This window comes from Strix aluco, chromosome 1 (genome assembly GCF_031877795.1).
Source record: "Strix aluco isolate bStrAlu1 chromosome 1, bStrAlu1.hap1, whole genome shotgun sequence".
NCBI classification, from domain to species: domain Eukaryota; kingdom Metazoa; phylum Chordata; class Aves; order Strigiformes; family Strigidae; genus Strix; species Strix aluco.
The window spans coordinates 114,153,508-114,175,471 of record NC_133931.1 but is presented as its reverse complement, the minus strand read 5'-3'; the positions used below and the strand labels follow the sequence as shown (position 1 = coordinate 114,175,471).

The 21,964-nt window shown below is 38.5% G+C and overlaps 1 protein-coding gene across 2 annotated transcripts in view; it reads left to right on the top strand.

Annotated features, from left to right (window-relative positions):
- The window catches only part of PTPRN2 (protein tyrosine phosphatase receptor type N2), a 683,390-nt gene that overhangs the window by 246,231 nt on the left and 415,195 nt on the right, over window positions 1-21,964 (top strand). For both annotated transcript variants that reach the window (XM_074831707.1, XM_074831706.1), the window contains exons 6-8: window positions 11,945-12,419; window positions 19,907-20,161; window positions 20,718-20,758. In XM_074831707.1, the coding sequence (XP_074687808.1) occupies window positions 11,945-12,419; window positions 19,907-20,161; window positions 20,718-20,758 (771 nt within the window). The remainder of the gene's footprint in view (window positions 1-11,944; window positions 12,420-19,906; window positions 20,162-20,717; window positions 20,759-21,964) is intronic.

The following is a 21,964-nucleotide window of genomic DNA, read 5'->3' as shown; positions in this document are numbered from 1 at the left end:
GGCAGCCGGTCACAAATGGTGTCCCCCAGGGCTTGGTTTTGGGGCCACTCCTGTTTAACATCTTCATTGATGATCTAGACGAGGGGATCAAGTGCACCCTCAGTAAGTTTGCAGATGACACCAAGTTGGGTGGGAGTGTTGATCTGCTCGAGGGTAGGGAGGCTCTGCAGAGAGATCTGGACAGGCTGGAGCGATGGGCTGAGGCCAACTGTAGGAGCTTCAATAAGGCCAAATGCCGGGTGCTGCACTTTGGCCACAACAACCCCCAGCAGTGCTACAGGCTTGGGGAGGAGTGGCTGGAGAGCTGCCAGTCAGAGAGGGACCTGGGGGTGTTGATTGACAGCTGGCTGAACATGAGCCAGCAGTGTGCCCAGGTGGCCAAGAAAGCCAATGGCATCCTGGCTTGTATCAGAAATAGCATGGCCAGCAGGGACAGGGAAGTGATCTTACCCCTGTACTCGGCACTAGTGAGGCCACACCTTGATTACTGTGTTCAGTTTTGGGCCCCTCACTACAAAAAGGACATTGAATTACTCGAGCGTGTCCAGAGAAGGACAACGAAGCTGGTGAAGGGTCGGGAGCACATGTCGTACGAGGAGCGGCTGAGGGAACTGGGGTTGTTTAGTCTGGAGAAGAGGAGGCTGAGGGGAGACCTCATCGCCCTCTACAACTACCTGAAAGGAGGTTGCAGAGAGCTGGGGATGAGTCTCTTTAACCAAGTAATGAGCGATAGGACAAGAGGGAATGGCCTCAAGTTGCACCAGGGAAGGTTTAGACTGGATATTAGGAAGCATTTCTTTACAGAACGGGTTGTTAGGCGTTGGAATGGGCTGCCCAGGGAGGTGGTGGAGTCCCCATCCCTGGAGGTGTTTAAGAGTCAAGTTGACATAGCGCTGAGTGATATGGTGTAGTTGGGAACTGTCAGTGTTAGGTTAATGGTTGGACTGAATGATCTTCAAGGTCTTTTCCAACCTTGATGATTCGGTGATTCTGTATTGCAGAATCATGAAGGGAAAAGAAACAGATAAGATGACTGGTTAACGATAGTCGTACAGCTTGTTGTTGTTAGATCCACAGTACGGTGGCGCTGAAAGGGGAGGAGGTGCAAAGAAAAAATGTTGTGTCAGTTTGCTGGAGTTTAGAAAGGTACCAAGGTTAGACAAGGCATTTGGTAAAGCTTAAATTTTAGTCCTCGGTACAAAAGGGAACCTTGCACCTATTTTCCCCTTTCATATTCAGGGAAGAGTACTCATAGCTTTGCTGGGTTGAAAATCAATTGTTCAGTGCTTTTTAATCAATCTCCTGGAAGAACTTGGATGTGTGATAATTATTAAAAATATTATTATTTATTTTAGACGATCTGAGTGCATAAGTGCTCAAAGACATACTCTGAATTTATCTGCAAATAATAATTACTGTGATTAGCTAGTAAGAAATTATTCAGTCATTGCTCATTTTAATCTGGAGCTTTAATTCAAAAAAGTGGGACACATTTATCTAACACTGATTAAAATACAGTACTGAATGAAGATCATCAGAAATTGATTTGATGGCTGACTGCTGAAAAGTCAAAAACCTTTCTGCAATGTATATATTTAAACTCTGCTTATATAAATGTAAAATATAATATTTCATATATGTGGGATTATATATAAATAAGAAAAATGTAATTCACCCTGTGCGTAAACACTTTCATAAAAATATCAGGAATAATTGATAAAGGAGTGTCTCCCTGAAGCTACAGAATTGCCTATCAGCATATCTACAACAACCATTAGAGTAATATCGGAACATCTCAGAAGCGTTGATGTATTTATTCACCTAATGCCATTACAAAGTAGGGAAGAACTAATACTCCTACTCCACAGACAGGTTAGATAGCTTTTCTGAGGTCATGCAATATTTTTTGGTAGAGAAAATAATTTTTTGGTTAGAGACTAAATGTTAAGCCTCAAATCCCAGAAAATATTTAATCTTTTGGATCATTCTCCCCTCCATGGCTCTTTTCAGTAAAATAGAAACATGAAAGTCCTCTTAAAAAGAAAAAAACAAAACAACCCCAAACCCCACCAAACAAAACCCTGTAGGCACTGGAATAGAATTCATTTGGCCAAATACAGATGTTTGTATTGGTGCTTGTCAGGCTAAACTCATTTTATGATAAGTGAAGAGAAAAAAGGAATTTCCAAGTTATGATCCATCCATTCTAATTTAAATATATAAAATATGACATTGTAAATTGTATCCTGTTGGCCATCCTGCATGGATCTGGTATAGATTGGGATTTTTTCTGGGAGGACTGGTACCCATACATTTGCAGATCTAACAGAATTGTGGCTACAAAGCTTAGTAAAATTACAGTCAGGTTGTTTGCAGCATAAATACACAGTCTGGTGATCTAATGTAACCTGTGATTTAATTTTTGAATTAATAACTTGGAAAGTGAAGATTCTAGTGCCAGTATCATGCTTCAGGTCTTAGACCTAACACCTACCTTTACTTATAACTTATCAATTTATGTACGATGTAGTGACAGAATTCCCACATTTAACATAGAAATCACTGTTTCCCTTATCACACAGCTATCTTACAGAGACTAATTATTTGTATAATGATTTGAAAATACAAGTGCTGTAGAAATGGTATTATAAATGATGTGTGTCAAGTCTGGAGGCTTATTTCAAAGGGCAATTAATTAATTTCTAGTAATTCCCAGATGAAACATAGATTGATAGTTTTAAAATCTCAAATACTGACTGGACAAAAAGATTTCCTTCTTTTTTAGATCCCACCCCTTCAAAGTCAACTGTTTTTTGCAAATACGATGTGTTTGGAGTTTTTGTTTCTGTCATTTCTCCTGCAAGCTTGCTATTTGTCTTGCAAATATTTATGCACTGTACTTCTGTACACTGGGCTCAGTAAATAGAAGATGATGGAGCTGGTACAAATTTTAAAGTGTGTTCCATATCTATGTTTAGGGTAGAGTTCACAAAAGTTCAAACTTATTTTATCTAACCTCTGTGTGAGTGTGCTGGTGTGTATACATTTCAGGACAGTGAAACAACTGTTTTTATGAGGGGAAAAAACCTCACCTTACTTGAAGCGGTTGGTTGGTTGCTTTCAGTGGGGTTGTAAAGCTGTGTTTTAGACTGGATCCTGCAGATCTCTATTCACTTGCATTCCTTTGGGTAAAGCTATTCTATAGATTCGTATGTTAGAGTTATAAATATATTGAATTGGTGCTAATGTGCTCAACTTTTGGCAGATGAAGATCTTCATGTTTCTATGTAAATCATCTTTAGATAATGAGTTAGCTCAATATACCAGCATATGCCTACAGAAAATGTGTTTAAACATCATTCACTGAAACCTTAAGTAACAGACTTATTGACATATGAGCAAACTGTTCTCAGCCAAGGGAAGCTGAGATACCCTGGTAGATCTATCAGCACTGATTGCCATGCTGCACAATTTCTACCATCCACTGGGGGCTGACTTACTTTTTGGTTCCTGTTGGTAATGTTAGGGAGCTTCTGAACGCAGTAGCCTGACACATAAAGCTGCCTCAGGTCTGTGTCTCCACATCTAGCCAGTAGCCACATGGAGCAGGTGCTGCCAATAGGTACCATGGCACCCATGAGCTGACTCGAGTTACTGGCATTCAGACTACCATACACACACACGCAAATAGAGCTTCTCACGCAGAAGTACAGTTAGAAATTGAGTTTATTGAGAAGACAGAACAGACTGTGATGATCAGACACAAGGCGTGATCAGACAAGTATACTGGCCACCCTGCTTAGATGCTACTGGTCCCTTTTACTCCCTTTTCCTGCTATTTTACCACAGCTGTTTCCCAATCCACCTTGATCCTCCCTCTCTGGTCCTTTCTCTAAACATCCCATAATATGCCTTGTACAATGACAAGATGCTCTTCTTGGCATCCCATAAGGAGTCCCATACCCCTGCAGGCAGTAACCCCCTCAATCTGCAGGGTGATCTGGAAAGCTTCTTCCACCAACCCATGTGGTGAATGGCACTCCTGGACATTGTGGCTGATGGCTTGCCATGATGGCCTGGGGAGGAGCTGGGGCAGGGGCCTCTTGGAATCGATCATGTTATTGGGGTTTATCCACACATCATTTTTCTCTCTGCACATTTCATTGTGTGGAGACAAGCCAGGTTATCATGTAACCTGATGTGTAAAACTAACTTTTTTTTTTTATGAGCTAATGATGAGTGCTGAGGAAAGATCATCCAGCACTCCTACACTAAAGGAAACTTTGTTTTAACCCATAAGATGGAAATTTGTCAGAAACAGAGAACAACCAGGGATTAATTATGAAGACTAAAGTTAGTGAGTTCCTCAGCAGTATAAGAAACGGCAATGATAAAAATTATTCATACAGTAGAGTCTGGTGGAGAAGGTTGAAGGGTATGCATGCAGCTAAGATCATCCCAAAGGAGATCTAGAATGGCTGGGAACATCTGAGACTTAAAAGTGAATCTATAAATATATATGAATCTACAAACTTAAAAGTGTTTCTATAAATTCGTTAACAACAAAAGGAGGATTAGGGAAGATGTCCCTCCTTTACTGGATGCAGAAGGAAACATGGTAACAAAGGATGAGGAAAAGGCTGAGGTGCTCAATGCCTACTTTGCCTCAGTCTTTAGCAGTGGAACTGGCTGTTCCCTGGACACCCAGCCTCATGAGCTGGGAGATGGGGAGGGGAAGCAGATTGAGGTCAGCACAGTTGAAGAGGAGGTGGTCAGAGACCTGCTACACCACTTGGATGCACACAAGTCGGTGGGACCAGAGGGGTTACACCCAGGGGTGCTGAAAGAGTTGGCAGATGTGCTCACCAAGCTGCTGTCCATGATTTACCGGAAATCATGGCTAACTGGGGAGGTCCCATTGGACTGGAGGGTGGCAAATGTGACACCCATCTACAAGAGAGGCAGAAAGGAGGATCAGGGAAACTACAGGCCTGTCAGTCTGACCTCGGTGCCAGGGAAGGTCATGGAGCAGGTCATCTCGAGTGCCATTAAAATTCATATAATGGACAACCAGGGGCTCAGGCCTAGTCAGCATGGGTTTATGAAAGGCAGGTCCTGCTTGACAAACCTGATCTCCTTCTACGACAGGGCGACCTGCTTATTGGATCAGGGAAAGGCTGTGGATGTTGTTTACCTTGACTTTAGTAAGGCCTTTGACACTGTTTCCCACAGCATTCTCCTGGCAAAACTGACTACTCGCAGCTTGGATGGGCACACGCTTTGCTGGGTAGAAAACTGTCTGGATGGCCGGGCCCAAAGAGTGGTGGTGTACGGAGTTAAATCCAGTTGGCGGCCGGTCACGAGTGGTGTCCCCCAGGGCTCGGTTTTGGGGCCACTCCTGTTTAAAAACTTTATTGATGATCTAGACGAGGGGATCAAGTGCACCCTCAGTAAGTTTGCAGATGACACCAAGTTGGGTGGGAGTGTTGATCTGCTCGAGGGTAGGGAGGCTCTGCAGAGAGACCTGGACAGGCTGGAGCGATGGGCTGAGGCCAACTATATGAGCTTCAATAAGGCCAGATGCCGGGTGCTCCACTTTGACCACAACAACCCCCAGCAGCGCTACAGGCTTGGGGAGGAGTGGCTGGAGAGCTGCCAGTCAGAGAGGGACCTGGGGGTGTTGACTGACAGCTGGCTGAACATGAGCCAGCACTGTGCCCAGGTGCCAAGAAGGTCAATGGCATCCTGGCTTGTATCAGAAATAGCGTGGCCAGCAGGGACAGGGAAGTGATCTTACCCCTGTACTCGGCACTAGTGAGGCCGCACCTCGATTACTGTGTTCAGTTTTGGGCCCCTCACTACAAAAAGGACATTGAATTACTCGAGCGTGTCCAGAGAAGGGCAACGAAGCTGGTGAAGGGTCTGGAGCACATGTCGTACGAGGAGCGGCTGAGGGAACTGGGGGTGTTTAGTCTGGAGAGGAGGAGGCTGAGGGGAGACCTCATCGCCCTCTACAACTACCTAAAGGAGGTTGCAGAGAGCTGGGGATGAGTCTCTTTAACCAAGTAACAAGTGATAGGACAAGAGGGAATGGCCTCAAGTTGCGCCAGAGAAGGTTTAGACTGGATATTAGGAAGTATTTCTTTACAGAACGGGTTGTTAGGCATCGGAATGGGCTGCCCAGGGAGGTGGTGGAGTCCCCATCCCTGGAGGTGTTTAAGAGTTGGGTTGACATAGCGCTGAGGGATATGGTATAATTGGGAACTGTCAATGTTAGGTTGATGGTTGGACTGGATGATCTTCAAGGTCTTTTCCAACCTAGACAATTCTGTGATTCTTAAATAGTAACTTTTACATGAAAGAAGCCAATGTATTTATCCTCTCTCTTCTTTTGTTTTGGAGAGTTGTTTAGCTTAAGAGTGGTAAAATATGTTTCTCACTATCAAATCTCTGTCAATAGAAATTACAGCAGTGTAGGTTATTGAATGGTATACAGTCAGACCCCAGACAATCCTGTTATGCTGCAGTTTCACAACCAGAATTAGGAAGCAAGTCATCACTAGTTTTGATCAAAGGAGACTCTGAGGACCCCTTTTGCTTGATCAAGCTTTTGACACTGCAAACTACAGGGTGTTAATTAACAGTCTTTGCCAACTTTACTTCTCTGATGTAGTTCTTAAATGGTTTCAAAGGCGTTGTAATTCTCAGAAATAAAATAAGAGATACTTAACAGAAAATTATTAGTGAAATACTAGGTCAGATGAGATGACTGTAATGGTGCTTGTTGCCTTAAGCCTGTGAAGCTGTCAAAAGACCATGGCCTGATGCTATCGAATTGCTACACAAGGAACTGTTTTGTCCTCTTTACCAGTTTCTGGATTCTGAATTAGTCTTCCAGGTTCTTGTTTTCTATGCAGTGATTTCTTGCATGGTATAATATCATTATCTATAGAAGTGAAAAGGTCATTATCAGCTGGTAGAAAAGGCTTTTGCTTCACTACTGCTCAGAAAATGGGATTCTTTCATTGGCTTTACCTATTATTTTCAGACAAACCTAACACTGAATTTGGTGCAGAGTGTGTAACATGTCTACAGCACATAGAAGCTTGTAAAGCAGAGTTCTCCCCTTTCAGCTAGCTTGAACCTAGCTGGAAGCCTGCTAAGATATCCTCCTGACAGTGCAGCACTGTATGGGAACAGCAGCTCACCAGCTGAAAGATTTAAGGCTTTGTTAGCATAGAATGGGCTGCTTTAGCTGTGATGCTGTAAGGACACAGCTGTACTGCTTATTCAGCTCCATCCCAGGGACTTTTGCACTGTAATCCACTCCACAACACCCATTTGGCCCTCAGGTTTCATTGCTGGCTGGATTTGTCTCAAAGTAAAGTTGAATTGTGGTGTACAAATTCATAGCCCACACTTCAATCTAGCAATCAGGCAGTGCCACTTGTGGTCCTGTTTAGTTAGGATTCACATGAATATGTGTATTTCCCATGTAGTGCGTTTACATGAGTCAAGCGTGTGTGGGTCTGCTTCTGGTAGAAAAAGCTAAACTTCCTTCACTTCACACAGTGAGTTAAAGTATGAGATCATTTCATTTTTGTTAGCCTTTGGAAACTTTTATTTTATCCCACCATTGGTGAGGGAGGGCCTGCTTCCAGTGTTTGTTGTGTTTTTCTTTTCTAATTTCAGAGAGCATACTGCCACTATCTCAAATAGGCACAGTAAATTAAGTATTGTAGCTAGAATCATGGCCCAACCAAATTTAGGCGGTAGCAAACATGAATTAATATCTGAAAATGCATCAAACAGAAAAAGCTAAATGAAATTGAGGGAAGAAGATTTCTTCTTTATGCATTCCTAAGGGGTTTTTTGTTAGCTCTATATGCCTTCAAGATTTAGCAAATATATCCTCAAGAAAGGAAGTATTTTGTCATAAATTTAATTCCATTCTTTCTGCACATGGACAAAACATTCAAATCAATCTACCCCTTAGTGGATAAACTGAACAGCATTTATCTGTGCCTTTAGTTGTATGTATCTAATCCTGCCTCCTTTTTTATTTTTTTATTCTTTTTTAAGAAAACCTGTAGTCTATAGACCATTGCACAATGCATCTGCATGGTGTAATTTAATGTGCCCTTCTGTGAACTTTCATGCAGAAAATGTCAGTTACTTACATACCTAAACCATACAAGACATTGCCCTAACAATTCCATCTTCAGAAAGGTTAGTGGGGGTTTTTTTTGATAATGTGTGAATTATTGAGATAGCTTATTTGAAAGGTGGTGAAGGAGAGAAAAATCCTGTGCAGATGAAGAAATAAGATTTTTTTAGCAATTAAATAAGAGGTTTTTAGCAATTCAGAGTATTTTTTAAAGAAGTTGTATCAGTGACATGAGATAATTGAACAGTACCTTACCTACTAAAAAAAAACCTTGTTCCTGATAGTAATAGGGACTTGTATGCTAACTGTATTTAGTATAAACCATCTATATGGTAACTAGAGTATTCTTTCTTAGTTCTGCACATTTAATTTAATGTCTTTTTTTTTGCTATTACTAGCAGTAGTTTATAAAAACCCAGTTTAATCAATGCAGAAACTCTTTTTTCTTTTTAAAATTTCCCTGCTCCCTGTTTCCCTCTGCTTCTCCATAATGTTAGCAGCTTCTCCAAAGGCACCAACAATGGAATTTACAGATTCTTCTTTTCACTGACCATGGATTATGCCATTTAACTTTGAAGTAAGTCAGAGTAGCAACGTCCATGTTCAGGAGGTTAGATTGCAAAAGCACTTCAGATAAGATTATCACAGTGCTCTGCAATTGTTATTAATAACTTAAGATGTAAATTGTGACTGGATTCTAAACTACATATAACAGATACTTTTCTCCTATCTTTTTCTGTAAAAAAATAGGTGTTTTTTTCCCATTCCACTTAGACAAACCCGTAGTCTAGTGTTGTATTTATCTGTACTGCAGTTTTACTTGGATTTCACCTTGCATATTTCAGTTGGCACATACACTTTTGGTGCTGTGTTTTCTTTGAGATGGGGGTGGCAAGAAAGGCGATTTTTTCCCATCCAAGTTGAGGATTGTCATACAGCCGTGAGACCCCTCTAATTAAGTCAGACTAAGCTACATCAGATGGGCTGGTGTCTGAGTGCACTGTGAAGACAGCTGAGCTGTCGGTGCTGTATTTTAATAAGAACTTTTAATATTTCATCCCTTACTACCCAAAGTGTGACCTGTCAAGCTGCTGAGAGGCTGCCCCTTCTTGGTAGAGGTGCAGCTCTGAGCTCAGGACTGGCTCTTATATCCAACTTGTGTACAATCACTTGGTGTTTTTGTTGTGTTTTCTTTCTTGATGTGCTTGTTGTCTGCAAGAGCAGGAAATCACAGATCTGTTGACGTTAAAAGATATTTGGACTTGTTAAATAGCTCATCAAAAGCCAGCCCATGTATCCTGACCCTAATCTTTCACAAGTGGTTTGAGAGTGTCTAGCAGTTTTGCTCCCCATAAGACATGATTTATTAGTAAAGCTTTAGAGGCAAAAGAGGCAGCTGGATATAGGACAGAGATCCAGATTAGGGTATAGCTACACAAACTGGATTGAGCTGACTTAATGTCTTTCCATGGCTGAACAGGGAATGTCCTCTTCCCCCCGTCATATTTCTCTGTTTCCCAGCTCCCTGTTCTTCCTTCCCTTGTCCCCAGAAGGTCCTCCAAAAGGTGGCAAGGTAGGGAGTACAGGGGTGGGAAAGACAGACAACAGTTTATGTGAATTCTCTGTAAACTACTTGGTGTGTCTAGGACTGCTTTGTGTCATCTTCTGCAGTTCCTTCTAGTGAGTGAGTATCATTAGATAGTTAATTACCCCATGCAAAGATCCATTGAAATTGAGAGATAAATACATATGACTTAGTTTTTCACATTTAGAATTTGCTATTAAGTATGTAAACAGCGTTCAACATACATTTTGACAACTGGCTTCCCTCTTGGTGTTGATCAGAGCAGTGCATATCCTGCGGCTGATGCACTGAACTGAAGCTACATTGCTGTTGTTTGATACAGTTCACAGCGGACATTAAAATATTTCATACACAAAGCTGCTTGATCTCTAGCTCTGTGTTCTTTGACACTGTCTTACTCTAGCCCAATTTCTTGTCATTAACAAAACCCGTTTCTATGTTAAAGACCACCTGCAGAAGTTAAAAGCCTTGTGTTGGTAGATCACAAGCCAAAGAAGCGAAAGCGCCTTTTTTTTCTGTGATAAAGTTGCATAAGCCATAAATCTACAAATCATGATATGGAATCATGGAATGAAACTCTTCAGTCATTTCTCAGGGGGAGAATAGCCCTCTTGGAAAGCAAGGGTTATGAATATATATTATAAAATCAATTGACTGTTATCAGAAGAAATAAAATTGTTTGTATGGAGAGCAAAATTATTGTCCATAAATAAAGAACTAGATAAAATCTAAAAGTTTTTATTCATCTCTGGAATGGCTTATCAGCCTTACTTATTTTGCCTTTACAAAGTCCAATAGGAAATATATAAACAATGGTTATTCTGGCCAAATTCTACTAATTGATTTCCTCTGGGGTGTATAGTCTCTGCACTCTGTATGTATTTTGCAGCTATTTCTTTTCTAAACCATTATGCTATCAGTGCACAGAGACACCAGTGATCCACTATAATTTATAGCAGTGAGAGCTGAAATAATCCCTGTCCTAAATTTCCCACATTGTAATGTAGTTTGTATGACAGTTTAACCAAGAAACCACAGCTGAGAAGCAGGACCCATTCTTCAACACACATACGGTATGGGATTCAACTTCAGCAAAGTGTCCTGAAGGAATTATAGACAAAAAACCTAGTTGGAATAATCCTGAATATAAGTAAACATTTCAGTTCAAATTTGTATTTAGCAGGGAGTGAAGGAAAATTATTTTTGAAATCATTTAGGAGGGTGGAACTGCCTTTAGGCTGAGATCATAACAAAAATGTCTCTAGGATTAATTATAGTAAATGTAATGCTAATTAATGAGTTTGTTTCATGTGCTGGATAGCGGCTTGAAGTACTTAAGGGGAATTTAGAATTTGTCCTCAAAACTAAATTTCATCATCAACAACAACAAAAACCAAAGGTCGATGGAAACAATAGATGTTGTCTTGCAATGCTAGATTCCCATCTGATGCATCCTTGAAAATCTGAAACTGAAAATAGAAAACTCTAGTGCCAGCTCACCTTTCCACTGTTTTTCCCAGCACTTTTTCAATGAAAATGTGGTTTTATCTTGATTGAAACATTTTTTAAATTCTCATTTAATTTGCTGAGTTGTTTTACTTGAAAATACTAAACAAATTAAAAACCAATTTAAAGGCCATTTCTGCATTTCTTTACACTGTCAGAGGACATATTGAGTAGACATTTAATATAGTGAAAAAATACATTTCATTTAAATATAGAACAAAGTATTTCATATATACAAAAGAATTGTTTTGCTTTATTGGTGTTCTTTAAAAAAATGACATTTTTGATTTGACTTGCTAGTTTTTGGTAAGTAACCTGAAAAAAAAGTTATCCTCACAAGTCTAGTAGAAACCAAAGGGAAGGTGGCTTTACTAAATTTTCTTTGTCTGACTGAATACAAATAGTGCATATGTAGTTAACATCAAGTTTGAGCTATAACGTCTTTCTCTTGCTTTTTAATAATTTAATAAACTGTTTTACAAAATGACTACCAAATTGATAGTGCCCCTTTAAAACAAACTTAATGGTTTGAGGTTTGCAGTCTACATACACATTACAAATTCTAATTATTGTTTTCCTCGTTGATAAAACACTAAGGGTTATTTATGCCTGTGATTCCTGGAAAACAATAATCATTACAAAGTAATACTGACCCAGTCCTTTTTTCCACCTTCTACTCTCTCTAGAGCTACTTCTATAATGATCCTATTGGGTACTACATGATGCAAAAGCCCCAAGAAAGAGCACCTCCTTTGGCCCATGCATCAACATCCCATCAACAGCACGCTGAAAATCTGCACGGGAGAACCTTCAACCAGCCTCAACCAGACAAGTTCTCGGCAGAGTCAGAAATTGGTCTTGACCAGAAAACTCTGATGGCTGCACTGCATACATACATCACTCAGAACTTGTCAGCACAAAGCAATGACAAAAGCTCTCACACCAGAACTAAAGGGTCTCACATTTATTCTGATAGATTCTACTCTTCGCAAGTCAATCCTTTTGATGGAAATTTTGCCAAAGGAAAAGCAGAAGATTTTGAAATGAAGAAGCTGTTCCAGCCAAGACCTGCATCTGGAGTGCTGGGGCCAACCCCTGAGATGCTGAATCATAAATCTGCCCCCCAGGATGATCCAAAGGACCCTCTGAGTGTAGTGGATGGTAAAGCTGATATTTACTTATTTTAACTTATCTGAAGTTTCCCTCATGTTTACTGAGCATTTCTGAGAAAAAAGAAAAAATATTAGACATTGTGATATATCTCTTACTATTGGCATATTTATATCTACCACAATACTCACAGTAATAATGTTCACCATTCTAACTACTTTTTCCCTGCAAACATCTACCCACGTTCTTCAACCCACCTTCCATATGCATGCAGAAATATATGGCACTCAGTAAGACATAGCATTTATGTAACTTGTTATATTTTCAAAGCATTTTACAAACAGCATGTAATTATGGGCATATCTTTGCCATCAAATCTCTTTTTATGCATGCATCTCACACTATATATAGGTAATATAGAAATGCCTGGGTTAGTTCCATTTCTCTGTATTTAGCTAGAAATTCAAGGACCATGGGTAAAATTCAGAGTTAGACACAGAAATTAACACTGAGATAAATTCTGGTGCAGAACACAGAGAAGGGAGGAGTCTGTCAATTATGTGGACAGGTGGACACAGAATAATACAAGAAGGTGGGGTTACATCTAGTTTTGGCTGGACATTCTACAACAAACAACCCATTTGCTGGATTTTAATCTTTTTTTTGCTAATGCTGTTTAACAATGACCAGATCCTGATTTCTTTTGTACATGATAGTTTTACAAATATTTGAATGAAGATGGAGTGTAACATCTCACGGGATGCTGTGATACACTTTAAGCGCTGCTTTGTAAAACAAGGTGGGTCTTCACATCATGGCTGGGGATCAGACAGAGTTTAGAAAATAACTCTCACTCACTTTATTGTTGCTTTAAACTAATCTAACTATTGATGTTCTAGTGGTTCAGAATGCCTGAAAAATTAAAGAATTGATCCTCAGCCATTGCCAAGCAGTTACATCTGTTACACTGTAGTCACCACTGTCCCAGTAGATTTTGGTGATATGTAAGAGGGTTCCTTTGAATCCCTTTTGTAGTTATTATCATCCATAAAGTTTAATGTTCTTTGATTTGTTTTGTTTTTCTTTGAAAAACAGAACACACAGAAATGTCAAAGTTGCAGCAGAGGGAAGATAATGCTTGCAATCTAAAGGATGCTCAGAAGTGAAAGCATTCTTGGTATGGTGCCCAGAGATAATAGGTTTCAAGGAACGAACTATAATGTAAAATCAAATCCAGGTGGCACTGTAAGTCTCTTGCACAGGTTAGACAATTTTGTTGCTAGACTCAAAACAAACTAGGCACATGCTGCTTTCATTATCCTCCAGCTGTTCCACTTCACCTTTCCTGGTAGGAGCCAAGTGGGAAAAAAATGCTTAACACTTAGAGGGAATAACATGTTTCACAATTCATTGGGTTGTACTACTTTGACTTCACATACATAATGTGCCCTATAGGAACTTCTTCCATTGCATTAGCTTTTAAATGTTGCATAGACATAAATTTATGAATTGTCTGAGTAGGAAATAATGTAGTTTCCTTTGTATTTTTGAACCACTTAATAGTGTCATAAGGAAGTGGTGAGGATGGAACCCAGCATATTCACTGTTTAAAATGCTGTCCATTGGAATGATGATGGTTTGGATTCAGATTTGCCAGACTGACCAGACCATCTCTTCCTGCTTTTAATCTTTCTCCAATCTCTCTGGTGCTTCAGAATTTTTGTATGCTTGCAAGTTGATCCTCTCTCACACTCTAAACCACAGGACTGTTCAAAAACTGGAAATCATGGGGTGCAGTCATATGAGCTCAGTTCTCTGCTGCATCTGATACAGGATTAGACAAAGGAACTTGACCAGGAGAACAATCCAGAAGGTACTGAGCAACTAAGCACTGAGAATTGCTCCAAAACAGTGGCAGGTAAATTAGCTAACAAGGCACCCTGAGGGAGAAATACAAGAGAAGGAAATGTGGAGCTATTTTCCTATCAGATTTGGAAACTGTTACCTTTGGGAGTAGCGTGATGTGTGTGGGTAGTGCCTTTGTAATCACTGTGCAATAGTGGAATCATTAATCTGTCTTCTGCACCAGCCATATTTAGAATTTGGCTCAGGTTTAAGTGATTTGTTCTAGTCTACTCATATCTGGTATATTAAATATTACATAATACCTCTCTCCATTGCTTTGGAAAAGTCACAAAATTAGTAATTCAGATGTCTTTTTTTTCAAAAAATAACAAAATTCAGGGTTTATAGAGCAAAGATATTTTTGTACATCCTCTGTCGTGCAAAGCTGTAGTCACCAATCTGTAGGGTGCTCAGCTGCTGAGGACAGCTAATATGTGGTCAGTAGGGTGATGGGGTACAGAAGACAGACCACCCTGTGGGACTGCTAGCAAAGTGACTGCTGCCATACCATTCGGTTGTCAAGCAAGCTGGCTTTGGCAGTTGTGTCAACAGAGTATGGAGCATGATTTATACTCTGTATGATATAAAGCTGTTTTCCCTTGCTAAGCTGCTATTGTTACCTACTAGGGTAATTATACTGGTGAAGCTGATGTTAAAAATTACATCATCTAAGATATATGTGCCTTTATTGTCATCATGGTTCCAAGGCAACTATGAAAAAAACTTGTCTTCCTCAGCTCAGAGGCTAGAGATAAGGGAGAAATCAGTTTGCAGTATAAGCCCTGTGAAACATGGCTAAGTGTTGCTGATTCTATTTAGAAGGGGTCAGTGGGAGAGTATGAAGGCTGTACACAGGTACCTGCATGTTCGAGTACATGTGCTGCTTAAGTGTTGTGCCACTGCAGTATTCATCTGCTTTTTGGTCTTTCTCCAACAATATTTTCTTATTTTAATAAATTCATTATAATTTCCTTAAATTACCCAGAGGTGTTTGTGAATAGATGCACTGATATTTATTTGTGTATCAGCTTTATCCAATAATATGCAAATGATATACAAACATGGACAAGTGCTGTAACAAGAAGTGGAAACATCCATATTTAACATGGACATGTATCAACATTGTATCAGTAACCTCATGAAGTTAGCTAGACTCTTTATGTAGCCCTCCATTTCACCAGGCTGTTACAGAGATTTTGGTGGCTGTTCCTCCTAGTATACTGAAAACGTGATGTTCCTTGTACTTACTATCTTTGGTTATCGCCTTTGATCCTACACATTTTAAGTCATACTTGTAGTTGTTCCGTAAAGGTAGCATATAACGCCGAAGTTTTACTAATGCTGACACAAGTATTTAGGAGTGTATTTGATGAACTGTGCTCAGGTGGAATGGACCAGGGCAGGAGTAGCAACATCAGAGGAGGAGGAGGCTCATCTATAACAGATTTATTTAATGAACCAGGAGGACCTGCAGTGAGCCTGTTGGAATTATTTGGAGTACGGTCTGTGGCCATTCATTTTCTTGTGTGTTTCCCCACCCCATTCCCCCATTTCCATTTTGTTTGAGATTGAGACCGCTTTGTTGTTAACTACGAATCTGTGGAAGTGGACTGGAGAGATAAGACTTGGCTAAGATAATAGGCGCAAAGAAAAGTTAGTTTGGAAAAAATGAAATGGAATGGAAATGACAAGGCTATATTGACTGCATGTTGTTGAGTAGCTCAGTAGTTGGTCTTGACAGTTTGTTGTGAAACAGATGAAATAAACAAAAATCTAGTAGCGCTACATTAATATATCTCTTTTAATTATATATATCCTGAAATATAATTAACTTTTAAGATTTGTCTTCAAATATTGATGTAATGGGCCTAGCTTAAATAAAATTTAACAGGCAAATGCAGACACAGATTCCTTTTCTGAGGCTCAAAGCTTGCTTTCAACTTGGAAACTTTGGGTTGCTGGTTTTTCAAATTAAATTTTTGCGCTACTTTTGACTTGAAAATGCTGCTAAATTCACGTAATTTGAACTAGCTTTTTGTCATAAATGAATGAATATTGTAGAACTTTTACTCAGTGATGCAATTGCTTTTATGCTGTTTCATTTGGTGGAATTTGCTTGAAACACCTCTCTATGCATTTTGCTAAAATCTTCATAGTGTTACTAACCACTCTTTTGGAGTATTTTAGGAATCTTGGTCCCATTTTCAGAAAATAGATAAACTTTCAGAACTCTAATATTAGCACTGAGTAAACTTGAGAATCTGAGTCTAAATTTTGAAAAAATAGTTCTACTAGGCATGTTAAGTGTGTTTGATTTTTTTTTCATAAATCCAATTTCTTAGTAAAAACTTTCCTAATAGCTTGAAAAATCACATTAACTGAGTGACATTCTTCTCAACATGTTATGGCTAGAAAGAAGGGGTTCTAGGTCAAGGGAAAAGAAAAGTGATGTCTGTTCTGAAGTTGAACAAATCAAAAATGCTTAAAAAATATTGTAGGAAAGAGCAAGTGACCCTAAAGCAGTCTGTATCATTTAATAGTTAGGAAAGTAATCTGAGTTATAGGAAACTCATGTTCAAGGCTCTAATCAGTTGGCTGTTTGGGGCATGTTCTCTCTTCTTTTGCCTAAAATTGAATGTTAATAAATGATGTTTGTGTGACTTAGAAGCCAATTTAATTATTGACATAGATTTTTCTAAGACCATTCCACATTTGCAAGGGGTTTAGTAACACAGAGGTGGATTCTTGATCTGCACTAAAAATTATTATGAACACTTGTAAATATTATTCCAGATGATTGCAAAAACCTTCACAATCCCATTCATAGATTTTTAGCTGCTGCACATCATGGGTTGTTCGTATCAATAGACAAATGACAAAAACTCTTGAAGAAGAAAGTCACTGAAGTCATCACAGTTTTCATTCTTTTGTAGATGCACTAATGTCAGGTAATCAGTGTTCCAAGAACATTTTTCCTACTGTGATGTGCCTTGCAATGTGTCTTTATGCATTTAGTTGAAAAGTTTTAGTTTTGATTTCGAACTGACATATATTCTGTCTTTTCTTTTCTGACTTTATTAGCTCTGCTTTAATAATTTAGGTTTTTCTATCAGTTTATTGTCCAATAGTTCTATAAAATATAAGAACAGAAATGATACCTAAGCAGACAACAGGGCTTCTGTGGTAATCTGGCAGTTCTGGTATTTCCTACAGTTTAATTTCTTGCATTGCTGCTATGTGTAACATCTCCAAGTGGCCATCTTCCAGGTAGCTGTTGTGCTTCTTGAAAAAGTTTCTTGAATTCAGTTTGATCAAGTCTAGTGAAAAATTTTATTGCAGTTTGGATCAATTTGCTCTTGTAGATTGCCTTCCTAAACAAAAACTGTTGGACATTATGTTTTTACTATATTATTACATTCATAATGGGATAGATACAGTACAAAGAAATGTGGAAAGTATTCGAAGTTTTCTGTTCGGTGTTACTCAGCTTCCATCAAATTTCAGTCCTAATTTTGCTGCCTCCAGATATCTTGGCCCAGAGAGTTTGGCATAGATTCTGAGATTAATTATTTGACTCTCATTACTGAACACTTGCTTTCCTGTACAAAACACTCTGCTATGTCAGTATGGTACCATAATCCTTGTTGGTTGCCACAGTTTGAAGCAGCATCATAGATTTAACTTATCTTTTTATTGATAGTCACACTTAAGTGTGTTTAAACTATCCTTTTTAAAGTAAATTTCAAAAGTTCACAGCATACAATCTTAGCTGAATTTTATAATGAAATCAGTAGAATTTTGTAATATCATCATGGTGGATTTTTGGAAAGATGTATCCTTTTAACCTGGAAAAGAAAGTATGTCAAAGAACCACCTTCTCCATGTGTCAAAACCCTCTTTGACTCATAGTAAATCTACTATTTAAGATGCTTAAGTTTTCTTGGTTTATATTGACTAGTTTAGGAAAAATGGCATTAGTTTAGTTGGTGAATTACGGATCAGGTCAGAGGAAATTAATTTCTTCCTTGAGATGGCATTGAGAAGCTGATGGTCAGCTTCAGGCTTTAACCTCTTCAGCTAACAATGTCAGGTCCAAAAAATGAAGATGTGATCCAGGTCTTGGCTTTTTTTTCCAAATGACAAATAATCCTTGATTCTTGTCTCCCTGCAAAATCACAGATGTTCTGCTTCCTCCTCCTTGGAACAGAAGATTCTCTACTTCTTCTTTCCTAGTCACTACTTCTTCCTCCTTTGCTGTGAAAAGCAGAACCTTCTCTTCAGCCCTTTTTCCAGTAGTGTCTTCCCCTTTGCACACCTACTTTTTAATTCACTTTTATGTAAGCCTGAAAGCTGCCAGCATGATCCCAAAGTCTTGTTTACAGATGATGATGAACAAGTCCAACCACAGGGTTTAACAGGGAGAGTGTTACCATAGGAAAAAAGGTTGGAAATTGTCTTCAAACTAGTTATGTATAAATTCATACATTCAACAGAGATCTAAAAGCAGTCCATATCTTCCCCTTCTTACACAATTCTACCTATGTGAAGTTTTCTTGCTTGTATGCATATACATATGCATGCTAAATACTTGATCAGCATGAATAAACAGAATAGAGGCATGATTGAAAATGGTTTTGGTACACTAGAGTAAGCCCTATATTTAGTAACTCATACGCCAAGGGACATTAGGCTGAGTTTTGCAGAGTTATACAGAATGGTACTGAAAGATATATGCTGTCAGAAAAGTACCTTTCCTGAAGAGCTGTTATGCTACATCTTCTAACTCACCTTTAATATCCATTGTCCTTGAATTTCATCATCAAAACTTTTTTCACATCAAGATTGTGCTGTTCTGTTTTTTGGTTGTTGTTTGTTGGGTTTTGTTTTTTTTTTTTTTTTCCCCTAAATGTAAGTCCATTTGCTTTTCCTGGCCTGGAATGTCATTTTAACATTTTTTTTCCTCAGTGTGACTGGTAAAACATTCATAGCTGGCAAACCAAAACACTAAAGTTCACTTTTTACTAAATATATATTTTCCAAGATAAATCAATATAATTTAGAAGGTTTGTCCACTACATACCCACGTATGTAACGGACGTATATCCATATGCACTTCTAATTGAAGAGGAGCTTTTTGATTGAAAGATAAAATATCTGACTCTTTTTTCCAGAACTCTGTATAGCTATTTACCTTGCAAAAAGCAAATCACCAAAGAAACCTGATGTTTAATAAACAGCAGTGATGTTTGCACTATCTTAGTGCAGCTAAAAAAAAGTTAAGCTATCTTAACACTTGTCTTCAGTATTTTGAGTCAGTTTAGACTAGGAATTGGCTCTTGTAAAGAAAAAATGACAATTTTATACCACTCTCTCTAGGACAACTTGCCAAATTGTAGTGGCATACATCTTCTACTGCCTGAGATGGATTCACCTTGTCATAAACTCAAACATCCATTTATAATTCTGTGGTTTTTGTAAAGATGGCATCATAAATGTGTATGCACTCTTTTGGAAAACAGACTTCCATGAAGGAAAAAATATCTTTTAGGAAAAGTGAAAGATCCTTGCTGATACAAGTACCTGTGCTTCATGTATGCAGCTAAATCTTGTGCTTATATTGTTTTGTGATCCAGAGACACTTATTAAAGATGTATTGAAGGACCTAGAGAAACACCAAGTGAATGTGGAGAATCTCAGCTCAACAGAACTGAATGAGATTGCTGATACTATTGCCAATGCAATTCAAACTGTTGGCATTCAGGAAGAAACAGAAGAGGGTGCTAGAAAAACTGAAGAAGACAGAACAGAAGCACAAATGAAGAAAGGAGATGCTCAAGGAAGGGCAGAGGTTCAGGCTGGATTAATGGAAAACAGTATTAATATACCAGGTATTAATTCTAAGAATTAAGTACAGCAAAATATAGCCACCCTGATTTTCCTTTACTGTTTCACATTAGTGCTAGATTTTTTAAAATCAGTTTTAAAGAATACAGGAGGGAAACTTTCTGTATTTTCCCTCGAAGTCTGCAGAATTATAGCTTTGTTGTTTTCTTTTCTTCTTCCACCAAAATGTGTATGAGGGATGTATATGTTTCCATTTATTTAATGTAAATGTCCATTCAACTAGCTAGAGCTTTTTATTGTTTTTTTCTTAGATATTGATAAATTGATATGAAGATTGGACACTTAATTAGCAAAATAATGCTATTACATTGGCTCTTGAAGTACTCTGTCTATTGATCTTGCGTTAATTTGCTATCGAAGTGGGGTTAGAATAACAATACTGAATTATACAGTGCCCTTTCTTCTGCCCTTTCAGCTTTGATGTCTTAATGTTTAAGTTGCATGAAAAAGCCACCACAACAAAGCAGCCTATAAGCAGTGTTTGTTTCATATATGATGCTTTCCCTTCAAAACTATATTTGTGCTTTTCATATCCTACAGACAACGGAGTGCATGAAGCCAGTGCGAGAACTGATAAACAGGTAGAGTACCAGTATTTTAACAAAACAAATATTCCATCTCAGAATATCAGATTTATATGCAGTGAAGGTCAAAACCACTTCTGAAATATAAGACTTGGTTTGTGTCTTGTGTGGATATAATTCAGTATCGCAGCATAGGCATATTGTTGTTGATGCACTGAAATATTGAATGAATATTATATTTAAACCTTAACCAAAAAGAGTTTTGCAGTTCAAAAAACCAAAATCAAGTCCTGTTTTGCTTTTCTTTCATTCGTAAATAGACAGAATTCATAACAGATCCCAAAGTTCAGACAAATTCAGGCTTTTCCTCAGGTTAGTAAATTTTGAATATTGAGGTGTTCTTGAATACATCCTTCTTTCACCTGTCCTTTGGCTCTTAGTTCTGGGGTATGTAAGCATCCTTGCTCAGATAATTTCTCTGGTTTTCAGAAGCAGATGGGTAAACATATTCCTGCTGAGGGCGTGTGTTTGTGGGAGGGTTCAAAATTCCCTCTTCTTTCATGGGATCTGTCATCCTTCACTCTTCTGCTTCTTCCTTCATTTTACCATTAATTCTTCCAAATTGTTGAGTATTGGAGATATTTCAATAGCTCTAGGCATCACATCTTGTACACTAGGTGGTAAAATCAAATTTGAGATTTTAATCCAGGTTACTTTTACAATATTCCTCATGAGCTTTGAATCATATCCTTTAGATTTATGTTCAATATTCAGCCATTTCTGACGTTTGTTAATCTTTCTTTTTCTGTGTTGCATGGAGCAGAAAAATCTCAAAGAAATATTTTTTAAAACTGCCATGAAACTTCTACTATATACTCTATCAAAAGCTAACACTGCAAAACTCATAAATGGGCAAACCTTGTTGTGTTCTCAGTAAAACCTCTTGCACTTCTACCAAGCAAAGAAAACACAAAGTAGACAATATGGCAGGAACTTTAACCACCCACATGAAATTCTTCAAGGAATGAAGTGCTGAATTCACAATACAGAATCACAGAAGATCCCATGTATAGATTTCTTAGTGACAGTCTGCATAGGGGATGTGATAGAAAAGAATATAGAGTGGCACAGAGCACAAAGTGCCCATTAGCCATTATTTCCTCCCAAATGCTTGGCTGCAATAAACTTGTATAATGGAACTAACAAATTGTTCCAGGCATGTGTTTTGACTTTTGCTCATTTGCTTATTTTTTGATTTATTAG